Source organism: Cryptotermes secundus, unplaced genomic scaffold (assembly GCF_002891405.2).
Source record: "Cryptotermes secundus unplaced genomic scaffold, Csec_1.0 scaffold696, whole genome shotgun sequence".
Lineage (NCBI taxonomy): Eukaryota > Metazoa > Arthropoda > Insecta > Blattodea > Kalotermitidae > Cryptotermes > Cryptotermes secundus.
The window spans coordinates 100260-122181 of NW_019734322.1; the positions used below are offsets into that span (position 1 = coordinate 100260).

General features: G+C 39.6%; 1 protein-coding gene across 2 annotated transcripts in view; it reads right to left on the bottom strand.

Annotated features, from left to right (window-relative positions):
* Positions 1-1447: 1447 nt before the first annotated feature.
* Positions 1448-21922, bottom strand: part of LOC111868644 — a 55759-nt gene continuing 35284 nt past the window's right edge. For both annotated transcript variants that reach the window (XM_023859484.2, XM_023859485.2), the window contains 4 exons: positions 18408-18555; positions 15838-16042; positions 6580-6890; positions 1448-3199 (listed from right to left, as the gene is read on the bottom strand). In XM_023859484.2, the coding sequence (XP_023715252.1) occupies positions 1755-3199; positions 6580-6890; positions 15838-16042; positions 18408-18555 (2109 nt within the window). In that variant the 3' untranslated portion in view covers positions 1448-1754. The remainder of the gene's footprint in view (positions 3200-6579; positions 6891-15837; positions 16043-18407; positions 18556-21922) is intronic.

Sequence of the window (21922 nt, forward strand, 5' to 3'; positions counted from 1 at the left end):
AAAGATGGGAACACCAGCATCGAAGATGAGCCTCAGAGCGGTCGTCCTCGAACAGCCTCAACTGAACACAAGGAAAGAGTGGAGGAGATCATTCAAGATGACAGGCGTGACTGTGGACACAATAGCCCGAAAACTTGGAATAGGGCACAGTGCAGTACAGGAGATGATTGAAAGCTTGGGCTATATGAAAGTTTGTGCTCGTTGGGTCCTGCCGTTATCGACCGAAGACCACAAAGATCAGCAAAAAGCCATCACCTCAGAACTCCAGCAGAGATATCGACATGAAGGCGATGATTTTTTGCTCTGTATTGTGACAGGTGATGAAAGCTGGTTTCACCATTTTGAGCCTGAAACAAAATGGCAGAGTATGGAATGGTACCATTTGTATTCTCCATCAGAAAAGAAGGCAAAGACAGTGCCATCAGCTACAGAGGTGATGGGCACAGTCTTCTGGGATTCAGAGGGGTTTATTCTGGCCGAATTCCTGGAACCTGGGCAAACCATCAATGCTGCTCGTTATGTCCAGACACTGCACAAGCTCTGTCATGCATTGCGCAATAAACGTCCAGGACAAAACATCATCCTGCATGACAACGCTCACCCCAACGCCACTTGCCTCACATTGGAAGCAATTGCAAAGATGGGGTTGGAAGTTCTTCCACACCCCACCTATAGCCATGATCTGGCACCCTCCGACTACCATCTTTTCGGATTTGTGAAGGATCAGCTGCAGGGACGTTTTGGGACAAGAGAGGCAATGCAGAAAGCAGTGCGTCAGTGTCTTTGGATGGCTGGAATGGAATTTTACAGAAGGGGAATTTTCAAACTCCCAGAACGCCGGGAGAAATGTGTACAAGGAAGTGGCGATTATGTGGATAAATAAAGAAAGGTCTGTAGATTGAGGTGGTGTATTTGGTTTGTCAATAATAAAGCATGTTACTTTACAAAAAATTGTTGCTCATGACTTTCAGTACGACCCTCATAGATATGAAAGTTAAAGACTGACCAATTTTCAGGAAACTCTGTAATGACATCATCTTGGTACTTTTTGTCATTCTGCCATATACAATACCAAGACAGTCTACATAAGAATTTTTGATGTGAAGACAGTACTGTTACTGTTAAATGGGTAGTCAGAGTAAGGTCCACTTATTCTTAATACCTGTAGTGGAATGTGCGAAATTTGGTTCACATCTGTTCCTCAGACAGAAGGGCAACCTTGTGAAGATTACAATGTTCCAGGACAAATACTGATGTCACTACATTTCTTTGGCATTAAGTTGTATAGAAGGAATACTTATATGATGACATTAAAATGCTGCAAAAGTAGTAGAAGTAGTAGTAGTAGCAACAGCGGCAGCAATTGTGGCCGTGGTGGTGGTGGTGGTAGTAGTAGTAGTAGCAGCAGCATGGTGATGGTGTGGTAGTGGTAGTGGTAGTAGTAGTAGTAGTAGTAGTAGTAGTAGTTAGTAGTAGTAGTAGCAGTAGCAGCAGCAGCAGCAGTAATGATGATGGTAATGATTGTAATACTTAGAATTAAGAAATGGCAACAATCTGTCCAATGATGAACACATAACAGTCTGGAAGCATATCCAATAACACTAATAATGTATGCTCTCTGATAGACACATTTACGTTACACACCTAATCTAAACTTATCATCAGTCCTCCAGTAAAATGAGTTTAATTCCATATACAAGAAATTCTTAAGACATTTATTAGTGATCAATGTGAATGTGACTAGTCTCAGCTGTCTAGTAGTACCCTGAGTAATGGTGGTATGCAGAGGGAGAGGTAGAGGCAATGTGAGGCGTGCGATGGTATGAAGATGGTGATAAGGGGTAGGTCTGGTAGCTGGGGTGTGGAGGTGGAGACAAGATGCGACCTGTATCCACCAGTCCCTGGGTAGTGACTGTGGACATACGGTTCATTTCTGGGATGACATGGTTAGGAGTGCCAGGTGGGGCAGGGGAAGGGGTCATGGCACGGGGTGCAGGGAGCTGGTGGTGGGCATGATGAGAGTGATGACGTGATAGATCCAAGCTCACAACACGCAGAACCTCAGAATGTGAATAAGGGGGAGGAGGCGGAGGGGAAGTGTATCCATTACCAACCCGACCAGTCATGCTGAGATCAACACTCTGCCTGTCTGGACCCCCAGCTGCCATATCATACAGCACACTTGTGTGATGGTAGCGTGACACAGCCTGAGAGCCAAAGTTCCCATGATGGTAGCTACGTGAAGACATGTCAAGCCCCTGCAACTCTGTGGATCCCACCAGAAGTGGCTCAAAACCAGGGCGAAGTTCTTCTAGTACCTCATACTGTTTGTATGCCAGGTCAAGTGTTAACCCTGCCTTCTCCTTGAGGCCCAGGCTTAAGTTCTGTGCCCCTTCCCCTTCATCACTAGATAGATTGTCAGTGGACACTTGATGGTGCAGCTCATAACGGGGACTGTAGCCATCCATGTGACCACCTCGAGGATGGTCAGGTGACATCTCCTCAGAGTGATGCATGTAGCCTGTCGGATGTGGTGTCTCAGCTGGGGAGATAAGGTCCTCCTGATGATGTATGCTGTAATGCATGCGTGGTGGGGATGTGTAGCCCTCCAGCTGCTGCAGGTTTCCTGAGGGAGAGCCCTCTTGTGGGTCTGGGGTTGTTGCAGGAGACTGCAAAGTGTAGCTGTCCATATGGTCAGTGGGAGGGGAAGGTGAGGGTACCAAATGCCCATTCACTAAGTGATGTGGGTATAGGGACTCGCTGTTCTGTTTGTCATTTGCCGTAATCACTGTGGGAGAACTGACGACACCAGACATGTCTATGTCACGTTCTGCTGCATCTAGAGCTGCCTCCACTAATAAACTTGCATTCGACGATGATTCAGGCCGTCGGTAAATGGATGGAGGCGTCTTGTGGCATTCTGGTTCTGCTATACTCATAGCTATATCATTGCCTGGCTCCTTCTCATCGTCAAGTTCATAGAGGTGACCCTTCTCAGGCAATGTTCTAGAGGCTTCCAAGGGAGTCGGATCTCCCAACCATTTCTTGCTACCCTTGCTCATCACCACCTTGCTGGCAGTTGGTGTGATATAAGGTTCCAACATTGGGGGCTGCTGGCCTGTATGTTCATTGGATTGAGGGGGAGGAGGTGGTGTTAGTTGAGGGGGACCATCTCTCACACCTCTGTTGTCATCTTGACCTGTAATGATACAACATCAAGTGTCACACTGAGGAGCAATGCCATGCAGTTTTGAAAGTGTAAAACAGGTAAGTTACACTGACCGACTTCATGTGAAAAGGGGAAAAGAGAAACTTGAAAACATGAAGAAAAAAGACAAAAATATGGATATTCCCTCTACCTTCCAAAACAAACAATACATAAAACAATCAGTTGCTTTGTATGTAATGTGCCTTCTTACTCCTGGAGAAGAAAAAATTGCAAGTAAAATCTAGGGTTCTCTAACTTCTGGGATGTAGCACCATGTAGTCAGGTACATCCACATTGATATTTCAGAGAAATGTATTCCCTCCATCTTCAGGGCCAAAGAATATTCCAAACAAATAGTCTCCTTGCTGCTTGCATACCCTGTGACCCTAATGATGGAGGAAATATTCTCCCCCACAACATAACAGCTCTACCAGATGATATGGTGCCACATCCCAGTACTCTTCATAAATTACATGTGTTTGAAAACAAAGTGCTCAAGAAAAAGTATGGATTTAACAGGAATACAGTTGTTAAGTAATTTAAGGCATTACATAATGAAGAATATCATGACTCACACAAGCTACCAAGTATTGTTAGGGAAGTCAAATAAACAAGGTACAATAAGATGGACTCCCATTATGAAGGTCCAAAGAAAAGAACCAATAGGAATTCAAAATGAATGGGACACACAAGCTTCTGGTCTGTACTGATGACATCAATGTACTGGGCAAAAGCATAAAAAACCAAAAAGAAAAACACAGAAACTATATTACACAGCAGTTAGGAGATTGAACTGGAAGCAAATACAGAGAAATGTAAGTGTACCAGGGACTTGACTAACAGAAATCACAAAAACACTGGGAATCCACAACTGGACTCAAAGAGGCAAAAGAATTTATATCAGGACCCTCTGCCAAAAGAGCAAGGGACTTGTTAAAATTAAACAGAAATCAATTAAGATGGGTGGTAGGATTACTTACTGGACACTGCCACCTAAAAGGACACCTTTTCAAACTGGGACTGACAGACAACCCAACTTGAGAAAGGTGCCTACAAGATGCATCAGCCTCACACATCTTATGTGATTGTGAGGCTGTAGCTTACCTAAGATATCGCCACCAAGGTCAATTCTTCATGGAACCAAGTGACTTTCATGACGCCCCCATAAATAAAGTCCTACATTTCATTCGAAGTGTAGGATTAATAAAGGGCTAATCCAAAGGGGAAGCACAATAGATCATTGAAGGCCGTGGTACTAGTGCTGGTTTCTATGGCTCATACTCATACTCATACTCAATGTAAGTATATGTTGATATCTCTCACCAGAATGCAGGAAAAATGTAGCATAAAGTCGGCTGATAAATCCTTCAAAATATAACAAGTTCATATATTTGAAAATGACCTAACTAATCAAAATTGCAATCATGAAGAAATTCAGAGCAGATTAAATTTGTGTATTGCTTGCTACCATTTAGTTCAGAATCGTTTACCTCCTTGTCTATGTAAAAATGTACTTACTTCCTTATTTACTTACTTATGGAGCTGATCCCTACTTGAGGAGAAGCCAAATCTATAGCTACTCAAGAATTTCCCAGCATATATTGGAACCCAAAGGTTCATTACCATGTTCACAAGAGGCCTCCAATGGTCCCTAACCTGAGTCAGATCAATCCAATCCATACCATTCCATTCTATCTCTCCATTTTAATATTGTTCATCCACCTATGCCTTGGTCTTCCCAGTGGTCTTTTTCCTTCTGCCTTTCCCACCAATATCCTATTTACATTCCTCTTCTCCCATATTTGTGCTACATGCCCTGCGTCCCACATCGTCCTTGACGTGATCATTCTAATTATACTTGGAGAGGAGCACAAGCTCTGAAGCTCCTCATTATGTAGTTTTCTCCAGCCTCCTGTCACTTCATCCCTCTTCGTTCCAAATATTCTCAACACCCTATTCTCAAACACCCTCAGTCTATGTTCCTCCCTTACTGTCAGACACCAAGTTTCACACCCATACAGAACCACAGGCAAAATTATAGTTTTGTATATTCTAATTAATCTATAATTGTAAAAATTAAAATACACTATAATTTTGCCTGTAGTTTCATTTGGGTGTGATACTTGTTCTCCCATATAAAAGGAAGAACACAGACTAAGGGTGTTCTCAAACAGAGTGCTGAGGAGCATATCTGGATCTGAGATGGAGGAAGTAACAGGGGCCTGGAGAAATCTGTAAAATGAGGAGAATCATAATTTGTACTCATCATATATTAAAAATACAAAACAAATAAGGATGCTGAAAAACTAGTAGGAAAGAGATACTTGGAAGACCTAGACACAAATGGGAGGCCAGTATTAAAATTGATCTAAAGAAATAGGGTGGAAGGTGTGAACTGGATTCATATGTCTTAGGACAGGGAACAGTGGCAGAATTTGGTGAACACAGTAATGAACCTTCAGGTTCCAGGCTCAGAATTCTGTGACTAGCTGTACAGTCTCTTAAGACAGGCTCCTCCCAGCAGTTAGTTAGGACAGGATGGACATGTAGCCATGAAATGAGCCCAGAAAATGTATACAAAATTTAGGTGAGACAACTGCTTTTAAACTGACCCCGTGGAAGAAGATGGACGGATGACCTTAAAATGCATCTCAGAAAAGTATGCTGTGACGATGTGAACTGACCTGTCTCATGATAATGTCCAGTGATGGATGCGGTATTAGTAGTGTCAAATCGTACAAAGTCCTACCACTAGGATATCAGATGGCTGGGTTTTCTCTTAACATTTAATGAGATAACACATGCAACAGACTTTAAAGAGAGGACAACAGATACTTCCAATAACTGTATAAGCATTTTGTACACTCAAATGAAATACGTGTATTAAGCACACTACAAGCTGTAGGTTCATCTTTCCTTGTGCTGTGTGTTCATCGTCAAGAAGAGAATGACATTATGTTCCTCCTGTAAGCCATGACACCTTTACATAAGACAAACTGCACAAGTGCAAACAAATTCCAGAATGAACAGAGATGATAAAACTCTAAAATATTTTCAATGGTACTTTTAAATGAATTTTAATGTTGTATTTAATGCAAAAGAGTTTGAGTAGAAGAAACAGAGCAGAAAGGCTGGAATTTCTTTCAATCCAAGCCCCATTTCAATTCAACTGGTAGTTCATGAGGTCTACAGATTTAAGTAACAACATACAGGGAACAGACGACATAGTGTTACTGTTCATATATCCACGAAGGAAGAGAAAAGAGGATGAAAAGGGGAGAGAGGAGTAAGAAAGAAAACAGAGAATTAAAAGGAAGAAAAAAAGAAAAAATGAAGAAGCTATATAAATGTTGGACAATATTTCTACTAACCACTGTTGCACTCAGTGGTGGAGCTGGTAGCTGAGACATCAGCTTTAACACTTGATGCTGAACTGCTCTCATCCAGTGACAACAAACTACTGCTGTTGTTGTCTGTTGAGCTGCGTCTCTCCTTGTCAAACCGTGGGGTCTTCCCACGCCCAGGTTCTTCAACAGTACCACCAGAATAAGCATCAAAAGTGTACGCAACTGAACGTTCAATCGCAGGCATTGCATCTTCAGAGAAACTGTGCACCTTCTTGTAGTGAAATTGGAGGCACTGTTTTGTTGTGAATGCTGCCACACAGCCATTCTGCTTGCATCTGTAACAAGAGAACACACCTCTTTTCTGCTGTCATATTATAATAAAACTCTCCACGAAGAAAAAAAGTACTGATAAAATTTGGATCTGCATAGCCGTCATAAACAGATCACATTATCTGCACTTGTAGTAATAAAATTACATAGTCTAATGACTTGATAACTTCACAGAATTTTACCTGTCTCTCCAGGCAAATGTTGGGATAGTACCCTAAAACCGGCCTCAACTGCTTCCTTCCAGAACCATTCAGAATTTGGAAGTGGATAAGTAGCCCTGTCATCCATTTCCTGGCTCACCTGCATTATTTATTTCATATTCCACTGTATCCTACTAGACAAATAGGTACAATGGAGGCCAACATGCTTTCTAACTACATGAAAGAATATACTGTCACGTTTATTAGTGACTAAGATGCGGGAATGGATTGATGACTCAGTTTAATGGATGTTCACTAGTTGTAACTACAAATAATTGTAACACTTTCACATATCAGATCTTCTGTTCACTTCTCTTGTAAGCACTCTACACTAGTCTCTCAATTGTCTTGAGCTCTCCTGAACTTCCCACACATTCTCTATAACAATGCACTCTAGCACATATAATGTCTTCAAATCACATGCAAAGTCTTCACATGTCAAACTTCCCGTGGCTATCACTTGAACAGTTCTGTATGGAATCTCATTATATCGGGTGTCCAGATGAAAGTTATCCAAAATAAAAAATGTATTTCTCGGAAAGTTTTGTCATACACGTATCCGGGTTATGTCATCGGAAAGGAAAACCCTGTAAGTTTATTTTTTCCCCCATGCCCCGCTTACGTGCATGCGCCACCACAATTCTGCCACCATGTTAAGCATCACTTGGACAGAGTGATGGCTGGGAGATAGATTGACAGAAGTGGATCAATCGCTTGGTCTCCTAGGTCGCCAGATTTAACCCCACTGAATTTCTTCTTGTGGGGTTATGTGAAGAACATTGTCTATCAGGTTAAGATCAACGACCTGCAACACCTGAAAGCCCGCATAAGGGACGCTGTGGCTACGGTAATACCAAACACGCTTGATTGTCTGGATATCTGTCGTGCCACCAAGGGAGCCCACGTTGAAATTAATTGAGAACGTTATATACTCAGAAAGAAACTTTGATAGTTTCCCTTTGTAGTGGTATAACTCGTAAGTGTGTATAATAAAAGCTCTCTGAGATATAATTATTTTATTTTGGATACCTTTCATCTGGACACAGTGTATAGCCTCTGCATTGACCACATAGAGAACAGCCTATATTGTTGTAACATGTTTTCCGAACAATCACATAGCAACAGTCATGGCACAGACTCCATAGAAAGCCAGGTACGTGAGAGTTACCTCACTAGTTGATTTGTGAGCTGACTGTTACCTAGCAATGAACTATAAACATTCATCTTATTGCTGAGTGCGCTTACACACTAAAGGTTATTTACAGGTCGTTGCCCAGAAATGCTCTGGCCATCCACATTACAATTTTAAGGTGTGTTTGTGAACATGTTTGTCACACGACAGTGACTAAACTATGGGTTCTGTTGGGTGATTGGATTTACTGGACACCGATTCAGTGATTAAACCATGGGTTCTGTTTGGTAATTGGATTTATTGGACACTGATTCCTCTTATCTACAAATGATTACACAGTTTACAAGTATTCACAAGGTTCGTGGTCTGTTATATCACTCTTGCCTGGTCCCTTGCTGGTTCTGTGGGCTCTCTCATCACTGACTTTCTCTTTAGTGTTCCATCATACTGCCTCTGCTGGCTCCCTGGCTCTCTACATATCAGGGTGACCGACATCCCATTTACGAGGGAGGTGTGCCACTGTCCCAACAAGAATAAAATGGGACATCATTCCCATTTTTCAACATTGCTGTTTTGTTTATAACTGATACAGATTTTTCATTATGGCACACAAGCAACAGTTTGACCTCAGATGCTTGGAATGAAAATCACCTTCCTACTTTAATAAACCACCATATGCATTGTTTTCCACTTTATTTTGATCTGTGAAATTAAATTTGAGCAATAACAGAGCATTTTGGGTGTCAGCTGTGACAGACCGCCTGCAACTGCAACGTGTAATTTTATACAATGACATAATCTTAGCAGAAGCATTAAATTTAAAGTGTCCAAATGAAAATCGTATAAATAAAGCCAAATATAATCTAAACTTGTGTTCTGCACGTGTTGGGTGTATAACGCGCGACAAGTAACTTCATGCCTTATTCGATATAGCGAATTTATTGAACACTCACTCTTATAATCACACAATTTACCATCTCACAATTACTGCCATCAGCAGTATCACAAATTATCGCATCAAATCTTCTAACCACACATTCGGTTCTTCTTTCCGCGACTGCTGCTATATTTCAACTACTCGTAACTCGTAACTGGCTCAATACTCACTACTGAATAGTGTTTGCTGCTCCTTATTTAGCCTCGGCAAGGACAACACAGAAAACAGTTACATAGCTTTCACTGTTGTGTGACGTCGTGTTTACCGATTTCCTAGCAACAGTCGCTGCACGGGCTCCCCTGTTGCGTGACGCAGTGTTTACAAAGGCGTTGTTGGGCAACACTGTCAAGAGTTGTTTACTGCTGCATAGCAACCGCGGTTTCCCCTGTTACGTCACAGCGGTGGAGGGGGTGTTTAACGAGCGTTGCATCATCCACGTCACAATATTATTATGGCACATGGGATCTTTGTTTAAATTATGAAAATCCATGTATACAGTGTAACTGGCAATGGTTGGATTTATTTCTTGGGAAATCAGATGAACGTCTGCTCCATTTCCATGAAGAAAATACAAAGTGATGGCATTCAGACAGTGAAGTAGCCATACATCTAGATATTTTGTTAAACAAAATGAAAAGCAGGAAATATCACTATTATCATATGTTGAAAATGTTCACCATAATGGACAATTCACCAAAGTAGCCAACTCATTTTATGATATTTTTTGTTGTATTTTTAGAAATATGGAGTAAAATTATTCTCCCACTGGATATGTTTCATTGGACACTACTTAACCGTTCAGCGTGGTTTGACGTGTATGTTTCGTCAGGTATTTAAATCGTCTGCGGGGGTTCAACGTCTATGTTTCATCCAGCTGCACACCTATGTTATAACGCCCATAATAATTGATGGTTTTGCTGTAGATTGTTAGATTTTTCGCTGTCCTGTTGTCAGTAGAACAGAGTATAATAAGCCACGAGTTTAGCTGCGCTAAGTCATCGTTACATATGCCTGTCTTGCAGCAAAGTTCCTGTTGCTCTTGCGAGCGGTTTCCTCGTTCAAGCTGTTATGAATGGCGTGTTTTCTTTGCTNAGGTGTGCGTGTGTGGGGGGGGAAAAACTCATTCCTTCATGTACTATCGCTCCAGTTGACGCCATTTTATCGTACTGACCTTGGTGGTCGTTTCGAGGGATGACCATGAATATTTTTTTTGNCCATTCACTGCTCAAATACTAAACAACCTGCTTCCATTGCCGAGATACCGGGCGCTCATATTATAAGGTAAGGTTATAAAAACCATCTTTTAAGATCATTTTAGTGAAAGTTTCATCCTTCAAGGCGTACCATTCACTGCTCAAATACTAAACAACCTGCTTCCATTGCCGAGATACAGGGCGCTCATATTATAAGGTAAGGTTATAAAACCACCTTTTAAGATCATTTTAGTGAAAGTTTCATGTTCCTATCTCATATAATTTAAGAACAATGATGAATAAATCATTTTCGAGCAAAATTTAAATGGACGGCTGAATATATTACCGCCGGAGAGACGGCCGCGGAATTTAAATGACCGCGCGAAAGGGTTAAGAATCCTCCTGTTTGGACGAAAATCCTACACAGTACAAAGCACATTTTCGATGAATTTATTCATATTGCAAATATAAGTACAACCAAAAAGGAGTGTGGAATATAAAAACACTTAAAGATTTTTAAATATGGTCTGAAATATTTGAGTTTGTGCATAGTAAAATGCATTTTATTAGAAAACACAATTCATTTTGGAATTCTCTTTTCCCATACACTTTGCTGCTAAGCTCCTCAAGGAGGTTCTATTTCTATTGACTGACAGACACCAGGATGGTCACTTGAATTTCAGCATCAAGGTTCCCCACTCGTTTGCTGATGGTTTCTTTGAATTTTTTTCAGGCAGATCATACAGTGCTTATTACAGCCTCATTTCTTTCCTTGGCCAGCTCTTATTTTGGCCTCCATCTTCTCTTGGCCAGCCTTCATTGTTTTTTGGTTGGCACATAAGGTGGCCCTCCCCTCTCCTTGGCTGGACTCTCTCCATTCTCAGATTGTCTTAATTTTAGCTGTCAGACAGTCTATTATTTTGTTTAGCAGATGTTCTAAACTGCCCATGGGTGAGTTCAGGACCAGCTGCAGTACAGGATCCATTTCCACTATCCAACAATCCAACAATTCACCATTCCCACTTCTGACATCAGTGATAGTGACTAAGTTATAGTTTCTGGTTGGTAACAGGATTTACTGGACACTGATTTCTCTTGTCTACAAATGATCACAGTTTGCTAACATTCGCAATTGTTAACTGTCTGTTACATGACTTTTGCTTGGATCCTTGCTGGCTACCTCATCAGACACATTGCTTCCAGCAGTTACCTGGCTGTTGTGCATATATTTGTTGTGATGGATATGTCTTGACATGCCACTGCCTAGCACTGGATGTCTCTATAACACTTCTGTGGTTCCAAAATCCCAAGTTTCTGGCTTTTAGGTATCATGTCACAGTGTTTATTATGCTACCCCATACTTCCAGCACAAGAGTACCAAAATTCTAAATAAAATTAAAGAGACTCCATGATAAAATGTCCAATGTATCACTAATACATGTATATAAAACTAATACTGTTATTACATATAAGAAATATTAAATAGATGTACAGGATTCTGTTTGTTGTCCGATTTACAAAATTGCCCTACAAAGCATTACTCCATTTTCTGTGATGTCTGCCAAAAAGCAGAAGGGTCCATCAGGACTGGTGTGAGAGCTTATGTATATTTTCTTCTTGCTCTTCATACAGTGTAGTATTTTCTATTTGTTCTTCTGTCTCATTCTTCAAATGAATCTGAAAACATAAATGGTTATTTTATGGTATACCCTTGGTTAGTTCAAAACTTTAATCGGTACATATTTTCCATATTGCCACCCCAACATAAACACACTGTTCCCAACATAAGGTCGAAATGAACAGAAACAAGCTACACAGAACCAAACACCACCAATAATATATATATTGTGTGAGTGTAACAGGATACTTAAATATAATATTGTACCACCAATAATACAACTCTTATTTTAGAAACCAAAACTGGGTGACAATGTGGAAAAGTACTCTTTAATTTTATAATACATAATTTATAAGCAATACCACTTGGCTGTCAGGTCATGTAGGAAGACATTATTACTATCCAGCACAATGCTGACACATCAAATTGTTTTCAAGTACATTACACTGTATCATCCAGATGCATGTGCAAACTAACCTGGTACCCTTATTGCTCCAAGTTTAGCAGCTTGAAGACAGATATTTATGTCTCCAAGCACCATACATAAACCTTCCTGACTCAACACTTTGAAAACCATAAAAACTCAAACAAAAAGACAATGATTCTGATCTACTCCATATTGTTCTTCATAACTTCCATCAGTATCAAATGTGGCCTTAAGTAGGAGAGTTACAGAAGCCAATAAAACTTTGTCTGAGTTATAAGCATATACTCTTTCTGACATGTCTAATTATGAGAAACCAAGACTGGACAATGATGTCACCACAGTTAGCGTGGATAAATAAGCATAACCTCATCCTTTTAGATTTTACAAGTAGCACTGAAACAAGTACAGACAAGGAGGAAAGCAGAGAATTAGATAATGGTAACAGTTCTGATGATGGAAAAAGTGGCATGTGTTGTAAAACTGATAAGAAACCAAGTGATCAGTATTTCCTGGGATCTACAGGATTAAACATAATTATTGATAACCATAAGACTGCTGTTGAAGTGGTGAGTGCAATTATAGGTGATGATCTTATACAGTTATTCACTGAACAGTCAAACCAGTACCACACTCAAAATGACCAACAATAAACGGCATCATCTAAATCACTGAAGTAGTCTAACACTACACCTCAAGATATTGTGACATGTTGCGCAATGGAGGACAACCCCTCCCCCCCAGCAGTGACGTGGCAGATGAGTCAGCGCTCTGTCACCCCCCCCTCCGCGGTGACGTTATATGCAACGCAGCTGTGACACGGGTAACAGCCAACAGCGGTATCGATTGCATAACAGGCAAGCCCTGCGACTATATAAGTGAACCACACTGCCTACAAAGTGGAGTTGAAATGTGGCCGTTGGAGAGTTTGTTGTCGCAGTGAGTTCAAGCGTATCAGCCGCTGAAGTGATTTCTCAAGTCAGCAGCTTACGAGTTAAGTTGGAATCTAGCCAGCAGTGAGCAGTTAGGAGTGAATTGAATTGTAGTAGTCACTGATTTCAGTTGTAACGAGTGAATCGTGATAGTGTGAAGAGATTTGGTTGTAGGGTTTATAAAGTGTGGAAACCCGTAACATTGTTATAATTAATTGTAGCCGAGACTTGTAGGTTGTTAAATAAACCAGTTAACAATACAAACAGAATTTTCAGTAATGCAACACGTTACAATATAAAATAATTTTTATGAGACGAGACAGAAAGGCCAACATGAGAGACTACTGGTAAACTGGCCCCTCAATTGCCACATTCATTTTTCCCAACACTATGAGTAGAAACTGATGTGAAGCTGTTTGGTAAGCTTGGCATTTTAGCAACATCAATCAAACACAAGTTAAAGAGGAGCTTGATATATTATTGAGCATGGGCCTGAATAAGATACAGGGTCGAGTAAGTGAGAAGACAAATGTGATTGTGTGTAATTATACAGCTGTGTTCGTACACCTGAGGATGACCTCTTGAGGTCGAAACATGTAGTGTGATAGTAATAAAAATATGTTGTGTGGTCGGTAAAATTGACTCTAATATTGATTACATACACATCAAGATGCAAGAAACAATTAAAAGTTGGAACTATTGCACATTGTTCAGGAGCATATAGTTACACAAGCACTTAAAATTAGTGGATGTTATTGCAATTAAAAAGAACCAAAGAGGATTGTTCTTATAGCTGTTCTGAATCACTTTCTCTTCACCAAATTAAAGAAGGGGCACTTTACTTACCAAGTCTGAAGTAGTTTTTCTTACATCCAAAGACTGAACTGGAAAATTTTGGGTGCTGTTGAAGAGTCGCGTTGAAATGCATTTTTCATCTGTTCCACTGTCAATCTTTATTTCCTCATTACTGGTACCTCTTAGTTAGCCTATATGTACAAGAAAAAAAAGTAATACACTGCTGTGCAATGAGAGTTTCCTTTTTTTACAAGAGATATTTTATAATATTACTTGTACTCTCAGATCATTCATTTCCTGTAAACAATAAACAATGCCACTTTTTACATACCTGGGCTCATACCTCTGAACCTCAGCACTTTCTGTTCTAAATGCCTTTCCTTTTCCTGTCAGCATCGTGATTTATCTGTACTGCCCCTGGTGTTCTTCAGTTTCACATTCGATAATAACGGAGACTGATCATATTATTATTATAGCAGCTTAAATACTTCTTTCCATAATAACTCATGCTATTCAGACATGTTTGTAGGAACTTGAAGCTTGCACTAACCCGCAAGTCACTGAACTGTACAAAATGTCTGGTATAGCTGCTAGTGATTTGCTGGAGTGCTGGAAGGTTACATCCATGTGTAAGCACTGCTGACTTGCTGCCATGTGCCCACAAGCTGAAATCAAGTTGCAATGCTGAACTTCCCTCCCATATATAATTTGTACTCGCTGTTGCAATTATAGTACTTCTGACAGTACATTATTACATGGACAGACATCTCGGAGATTACGGGAAATTTCCTTGATGCAGCAACAAAAAAATAATGAAATGTATGAAACAGTCAAAGTAATTGCACAGGAACATGAACTAAGCTGCTTATATAATGACCGGCTCTTTAAAAACTTTATGTAGTTGTGAATTGACTTGGTCTTAAGAATCCATTTCTTATTTGAAGATTATAACTTAAAATGTGTTAAATACAATATGATTTACCCACACCAGAGCTGTGCATGCAGACAGAAAACTTCCTGAGTTGTGGGCAAATGCACGAAAATTAAGTAACCCATATGATAAAGTTTAAGTGCCAATGGCATTCCTAGTTTATTTTATCACTCAAGCGACCAAGTTGAGTTCAGTCAGTGTCAGTGGAGTGGAATGAGTTGGTTGGTAAGTGAGCTAGTTAGTAAGTCGAGAGTTGCTGTAGCTAGGCCAGGGACAGTTCAGGAATCCAGAGCAACAGAAACATCTGCCGTTGGAAGCCGCTATTTGGAAGCAATGGCTAGTGAAGAGTAAGAAGTGCTCTAGTGAACTAGTGGAATGGTCCTAATTACTCATAGTCACAGATATGTAAGAGTCCAATACATCTCATTACCAACCCAAACCCCATCTATAGTCTCTCAGATGTGTGACAATACTATGCCAGCATTTGTCTCAAGTAGAAGAGGAAACCCACAGAAAACCTCAATCAGGATAGTCAGTCTTCAGGATGAGACATGAATCCTGGATCTCTTAAACTTGAAGCAGGAGTGCCACTCACAAAACTGTAACATTCAGTACATTCAGAAGAATAATATTAAAATTATTCTAGAGGAAAGGATGTGAAGTGGGTTCAACTAGCACAGGTAGGGTTTATGTTGCAGGCTTGTAGTGGCATGAAGATGGTTCTCTAACAGGGAACACCGAGTATCTATCACCTCCCCTAAACAGTGACTTTATTAGCTCTTGCTCTCACTTGAAAGGCTTTACACCAGAGTGTGTCAACATGTGAATCTTCAGATTTGACTTATTCTGGAACATCTTGCCACAGCGATCACAGGTGCAAGCCCCCACAATATCCTTGTGATGCACCTCCTTCATGTGGCGTTGCAAGGCTGCTCGTGAGCCAAGAAGCTTGAGGCAGATCTTGCACTGGAACTCTCGAAGAACTTCTGCCATGTCTGCAAAACAAAAGAACAACTTTCTGTTATTTCAGACCAAACTAAACAGGAAATATCATTTTAAGAAATGGCAGTTTCATAAACAATGAATGGGTCCTGATGACAAAAGTAATAATATGAATTCTGTGATGCTCTTCTCTTTCTCTGGCTTGTCATTTATTCTTTTGACAGAAATGAATGGTACACAAGGAATTCTGAACAGAACCCATAAAGCCTACTTTCCCAAAGCATGGGCATTCAGTTGTACTAATTTTGTTGCTAATATTATATTCAATTAAGACAAGTTCATAATTCAGCAGCAAAATTGGTTAGCATCCTGGGCTCACGCACAGAGTGCCATAAGATCAAATCATACTAAAGTGAGTATTTTTTATTATTCGTGATAATAAATATGTTGAAATTTACAAATACAGTCAACTCTCGATTATCCGGGCTAATGGTGGGGATGGAAGTCACGGTTAATCGAAAACCCGGTTAAGCCAAATTTTATTATACGGGCTGGACGACTGTGAAGGGTCGGAGTTCGAGTCCCGGTAGGGTCAAGAATTTTAACTTCTCCAAATCGTCCAGACCGGCTCTGGGGTCCATCCAACCTCCTATCCAATGGGTACCGGGGGCTCTTTCCCCGGGGGTAAAGCGGCCGGGGCGTGAAGCTGACCACTCACCTCCAACNAATGGCAGTGGTGGCAGAAGCAGCAATAGCAACAACAATTTCGACTACTACCATAACCACAATCACCACCACCGCCATCATCTCCACTGCTGCTGCTACTGCTACTCTGTTGCTGTTGTTGATTTTTGGAAGAATTTATTACTTAGGTAATAATTTTATGTTAGATCTGTTGGATATAACCTCAAAGATTCACACCAGTGACATGTTGGTAATGGCTGACTCAATAGAAATATTTCATACATAATTTGTAGAAATGTTTATACCCTACCTTCATACAGAATGTCATATTCCTAGCTAACAGCCCATTAGTTATTTCGGTCAAACCAGAAGCAAAATGAAAATTTTGCACAGCTGCCATATTGTTGTTTCACATTCTTATGAACAATTTCCTTAACAAAGTTGTATATTTTCAGAATATTTATTACCATACATCATTTGATGACTTTACAGTAGCTGAGTTGTCACTCCCACCTGACAAGCTACTGCATCTGACATTTTGTTATTACTGATTACAGTAATGATAATAATAATAGTAATAATAATTAATTTCCTTTATTTAAGTGCCTGCCAACAGTCAATGGCCTATAAGAAGCAAGAACTGAATGCACATATAACTAAGGCTAGACTAAGACTAGAACTAGAACTAGAATAAGACTAAAAATCAAATACTAGATCAGTGGTTCCCAACTTTTTTTTGGACTCCTGCATCCTTGGTTCCTTAAACTCATCCCAAGTGTCCCCTGCCCTACCTTGTATAAAGCATTCTTCAGAACAGCAGTTTGCACAACCCACTAAGGAAGATACTTGTAATAACAATAAAATAAGATACATTTAGTACCTACTTCACTGTTAGTACATTCTTAATGCAATGGATGACTTGCTGAAGTGATACCAGTTTCCCAATGTCTGGTCTAAAGCCACATCAATTGAAATAGGCAAACAATGTGCTTTGAGAGGTCCACCTCTAGCACCCTCTAGGTTCCTAGGTAACCCCACCACCCCCCAGGGGGCAGTACAGCCCACTTTGGGAACCATGTAGTAATTTGCTTAGTGGAGTCCAGCTGGGTCCACTCGGCATGGCGGCCACTGATTGGCCTATAACCATGTACAGGTAGAACTTAATAAAACGATACAGGTAACTGTAACTGACATAACTGGAACAATCAACTCAGTATGATTAAGGAAAGGAAAAAGTAACATCAAGGGAGACGGTATGTTTATTGAAAATGTCCAGAGATATGATGATGATGATCAATGAATGTATGAATATATAAGGGGTAAGCCTAGACTGGCCTTTGCACTGCAAACTTCAATGATCTATTGTGAATATGATGATTATGATGATGATGATGATGATGATGATGATGAGACTGTTTTGGAATAATGTTCATACCAAATTTCCTGAAAGGTGGGACATAGAGGCATCACAGTAATTTCATAATAGAAATTAGACACAGTACTAGCTTGACACAATAAAAACAAGACACAGCAAGAGCTGACAGAAAACAATATTATATTCATATTGTGCACCTTCTCTGCACAAAGTGCAAAACATTGCCACCTATGATAAAGGCATTTGTGACTTTACCTTGTCATGTATTCTTTTTCTCTGCTATTCTGTATGTATACTATTAACTAAACAGGCTTTCTGAGATTGTACATAATTATTTTCAATGTAATGGTATGACTCACCATTATGCATGCGTTTGATGTGGACTTTGAGTTTCTGAGGTTGGCAGAACTTTCTCCCACAGAAATCACACAAAGGTCGTGTGCGTTGTGGGTTTGATGCACAGCCATATGTGCGATGCATCTCCAGGTAGTTAAGGCGCAGGAAGAACTACGCAAGCAAAGAGAGCATTACAGCTTACGGCATCATCTTCGGTACACAGATCAAGACCGATTATTCTGAATCATGCAAATTCTATTAGTGCACTTTCAAATTGTGTTAAAAGCAACCTAACTGTTCAAAAGACTGAGAAGTGAGGAAAAATTTAACAGTGGCAATTACATTTTAATTTCTTTGCTGCTGCTTCATAAATACAATGTAATTCTAATACAATACAATTAAAATACAATAATAGATTCCTTCCACTGATCAGGCAATTCTTCTTATTCCAATAGAATTAATTAGCTTATGGATTTAGAACGTAATATTTCACCTCCTGGATTAATACATTCTGCTGGAATCTGATCACTACTTGGCAATTTATACCTTTTCAGTTTTGCAATAGCAATTTCAACCTCAAGAGTTAGAATCAGGTACTAACGGCTCAGCTGCATGTATTGCTATCTGCCTAACAGCATTGACCCTATGTACACTCAATAACTGAGCGAAGTAGTTCTTCCACCTATTCAAAATGTTGTGGGAATCTGCTGCAGATCACTATTCTCATCCTTCACTAAGTTACTTCTAGGTTAGTAACCCTTCTTGAAGTCATTTATTCCTATATGCAGGTGTCTAATGTTCTTGTTGTTACTGTCCATTGCAAGCTCATCAGTTTTGTTGTTCAGATATTCCCTAATTTAAATCCTGAGAAGCCTGCTGGTTTCATGTCTTATATTGTTCATATTATCCCCATTTATTTTGCTTGGACCCTGTAACCTGAGTATCCTTCATCAAACCATGGCTTATGCTTCTTCAGTTAATAATGACCTAGACTCTCTTTGTCAGAAATTTTGATATTCTACTAGTTTCTCAAGCTCTATTACCACCATCTCAGCATCTAAGTTTTCCAAAGCTGTGAACCTATTTGAGATTTCAACACGATATTGCTCTTTATCCTCCACCTCATTTAATTTCTTGAGACTGAACCTTTCCATACGAACTCCGTGCACTGTTTGTTTACTCACTGCTAATCTCTCCCTAAATATTACAATCTGCTGCCCTGAATCATCAGACATCAAGTACACTTGAATGCCGTCTCCTATCTACAAAAATATGGAATTTGGTTGTGTCTTTCCATCAGGAGATGTCCAAGTAAATTTATTAATGTTACAATGTGGAAACATTGTACTTTTACCAATAAGATTTTAGATGTGGCAAATTTTACTACTCTAACTCCATTATCATTACTAATTTTGTACAAACTCTCATTCCCAATTGTCTGTTTGAAAACGTCTTCCTTACCTAATTTGTCATTGAAATTTTCTAACAAAATTTTCATATGGTATTTAGGGAATTTATCAAATACATGCTCTAGTTCTTCATAGAACCTGTCCTCATATGATAAATTTTAACCTCTGATGGGGCATGAACATTCAGGACAATAATATCATACCAGTGACCTCTTAGTATTATGTACGACATCCTATCACTCCACTCTCTTAACTGCTGATATGATTCTTTTATGTACGAAAAAATTAACTGGGGAACCTTGGTTCCCAGGTTTCATGTTGAAAACGTAATGAAGTTGTGATTTGTACCGGAATAAACCTACTTTGTACATTACAATTACAGCTTTACTGAAACATTATTAATGTTGACAAATATAAAATTACATTTAAATTAGTTCTCAATCACTGGACTAATGAAATCGAGCTTTTTTCTGAGCTTTGCGTTTTGTGTAATTACGCATGTTTTCAGCGAATATGTTTCTCTATATTCATGTTGTCGTTTGGCATTTAACTTTGTTCGTTTGGGTACATTATTACAATTATTTTCTTCTAACGGCTTCCTTTTCCTGTACTCTCATATACATGCAGCAAGACTACTACCAGCTTGTGGCGTTTTAATTTCTTGAGCTTCACATTTTCTGTAATTACACTTGTATTCAACATATAAGTTTTTATGTGTTTCTCTGTATCTATGCTTTTAACTTTGTTCATTTGGGTACATTATTACACTTATCTTCTTCTAACTGCTCCTTTCCCTGTAAACTCTCACAGCTATTACCAGCGGACATCTGAAGTGCACAACATCATACATTGCCAGCTTGCCTGTAGCATTGCGTCATATACTTAACAGTGGAATTGAATTAGCCATATACCTCGCATTTATTACCAAAGTCAAAGTCACAGTCACATTGCAACTGATGGTCGGTCAGTCAGTCAGTCTTGGTGTCGAGCCCCAATCATGACCAGATATTTATTGCTGTTTGACATTTACAGTCTTGTTATTGCGGGGAGCCCTCTCTGACGAGAGGACAAGTCTGTCTTTTGTCAGAGTCATTTATTATCGTATTTCACTTATATTTATAAGGTTCCAGCACTAACCACATAGAAAACATCATTTCCATGGTTTTTCCATTTCCTCTATTGTTCCATGTTGATTCACCGACATGGAAACATGTTAAACTGCTGATGCATTGGAATGTACCAATAATTACAAATTGTTACAGATTTTGTTATTTACATTACAAATTCTGTTACTAATGGTTTCATTCCATTTGTACCCTTGTAAATTAACGTTTTCAATGTTAAAACCTCTACCCAATTCATGATTCTCATTTCACTCGCCATAGAAAAATGTATACTCACCTGCTGGTTTGGTGCACCTCTGTCCCATCTGACCTCCTGTACTCCCACTACACCTAACTTATATTTTGATATTTCTTCTGTGAACCTGCCCTGTATATACTTCTAACATTCCATGTACCAATCTCATGTCCATTTTCTTTAGTTTATATTGTTCATCCAGATAATCTATCCAGGTCCAAGGTCCTTTGTTACATTTCATAACAAGATTGTTTTTTTTTGCGGTGAGATATTAGCCCCATGCCAAACTCCCAAGATGGAGGACCACCCCTTGTTGGCTAACTACAACTGCTTATTCAATATATTAGCAGCTACCCTCCATATCTGGAGGCTGTCTCCTCCATCCGCAACCTGAGGACACGCCATGCCGTGGTAACAAGGGACCCATCTAACATGGAGCAAGTACTGCTGTGATTTGTAAAGTGTTGAGACAAGCGATAGTGCTGTAATTATTTGTAGTTCTGAATGTTGTGTGTAAGTGGTCAACAAATCCAATTTCCAATCCATACCCCATCTATAGTGACACACCTCTAAATACGTGACAGTATCAAACAAAAGTTGAAGGTTTTACTGTGATTCATATTTCATGTTATCAGCTAACATTTTTTATAGTGGCCTTGAGAAAGTCTATAATTTTATTTAAACTACTGGGTTATATTTCACTGATACACATTAAAATTAAATCTACTTAACAATGTTTAATGTAGACACTCAATACCAAATTTCATCAA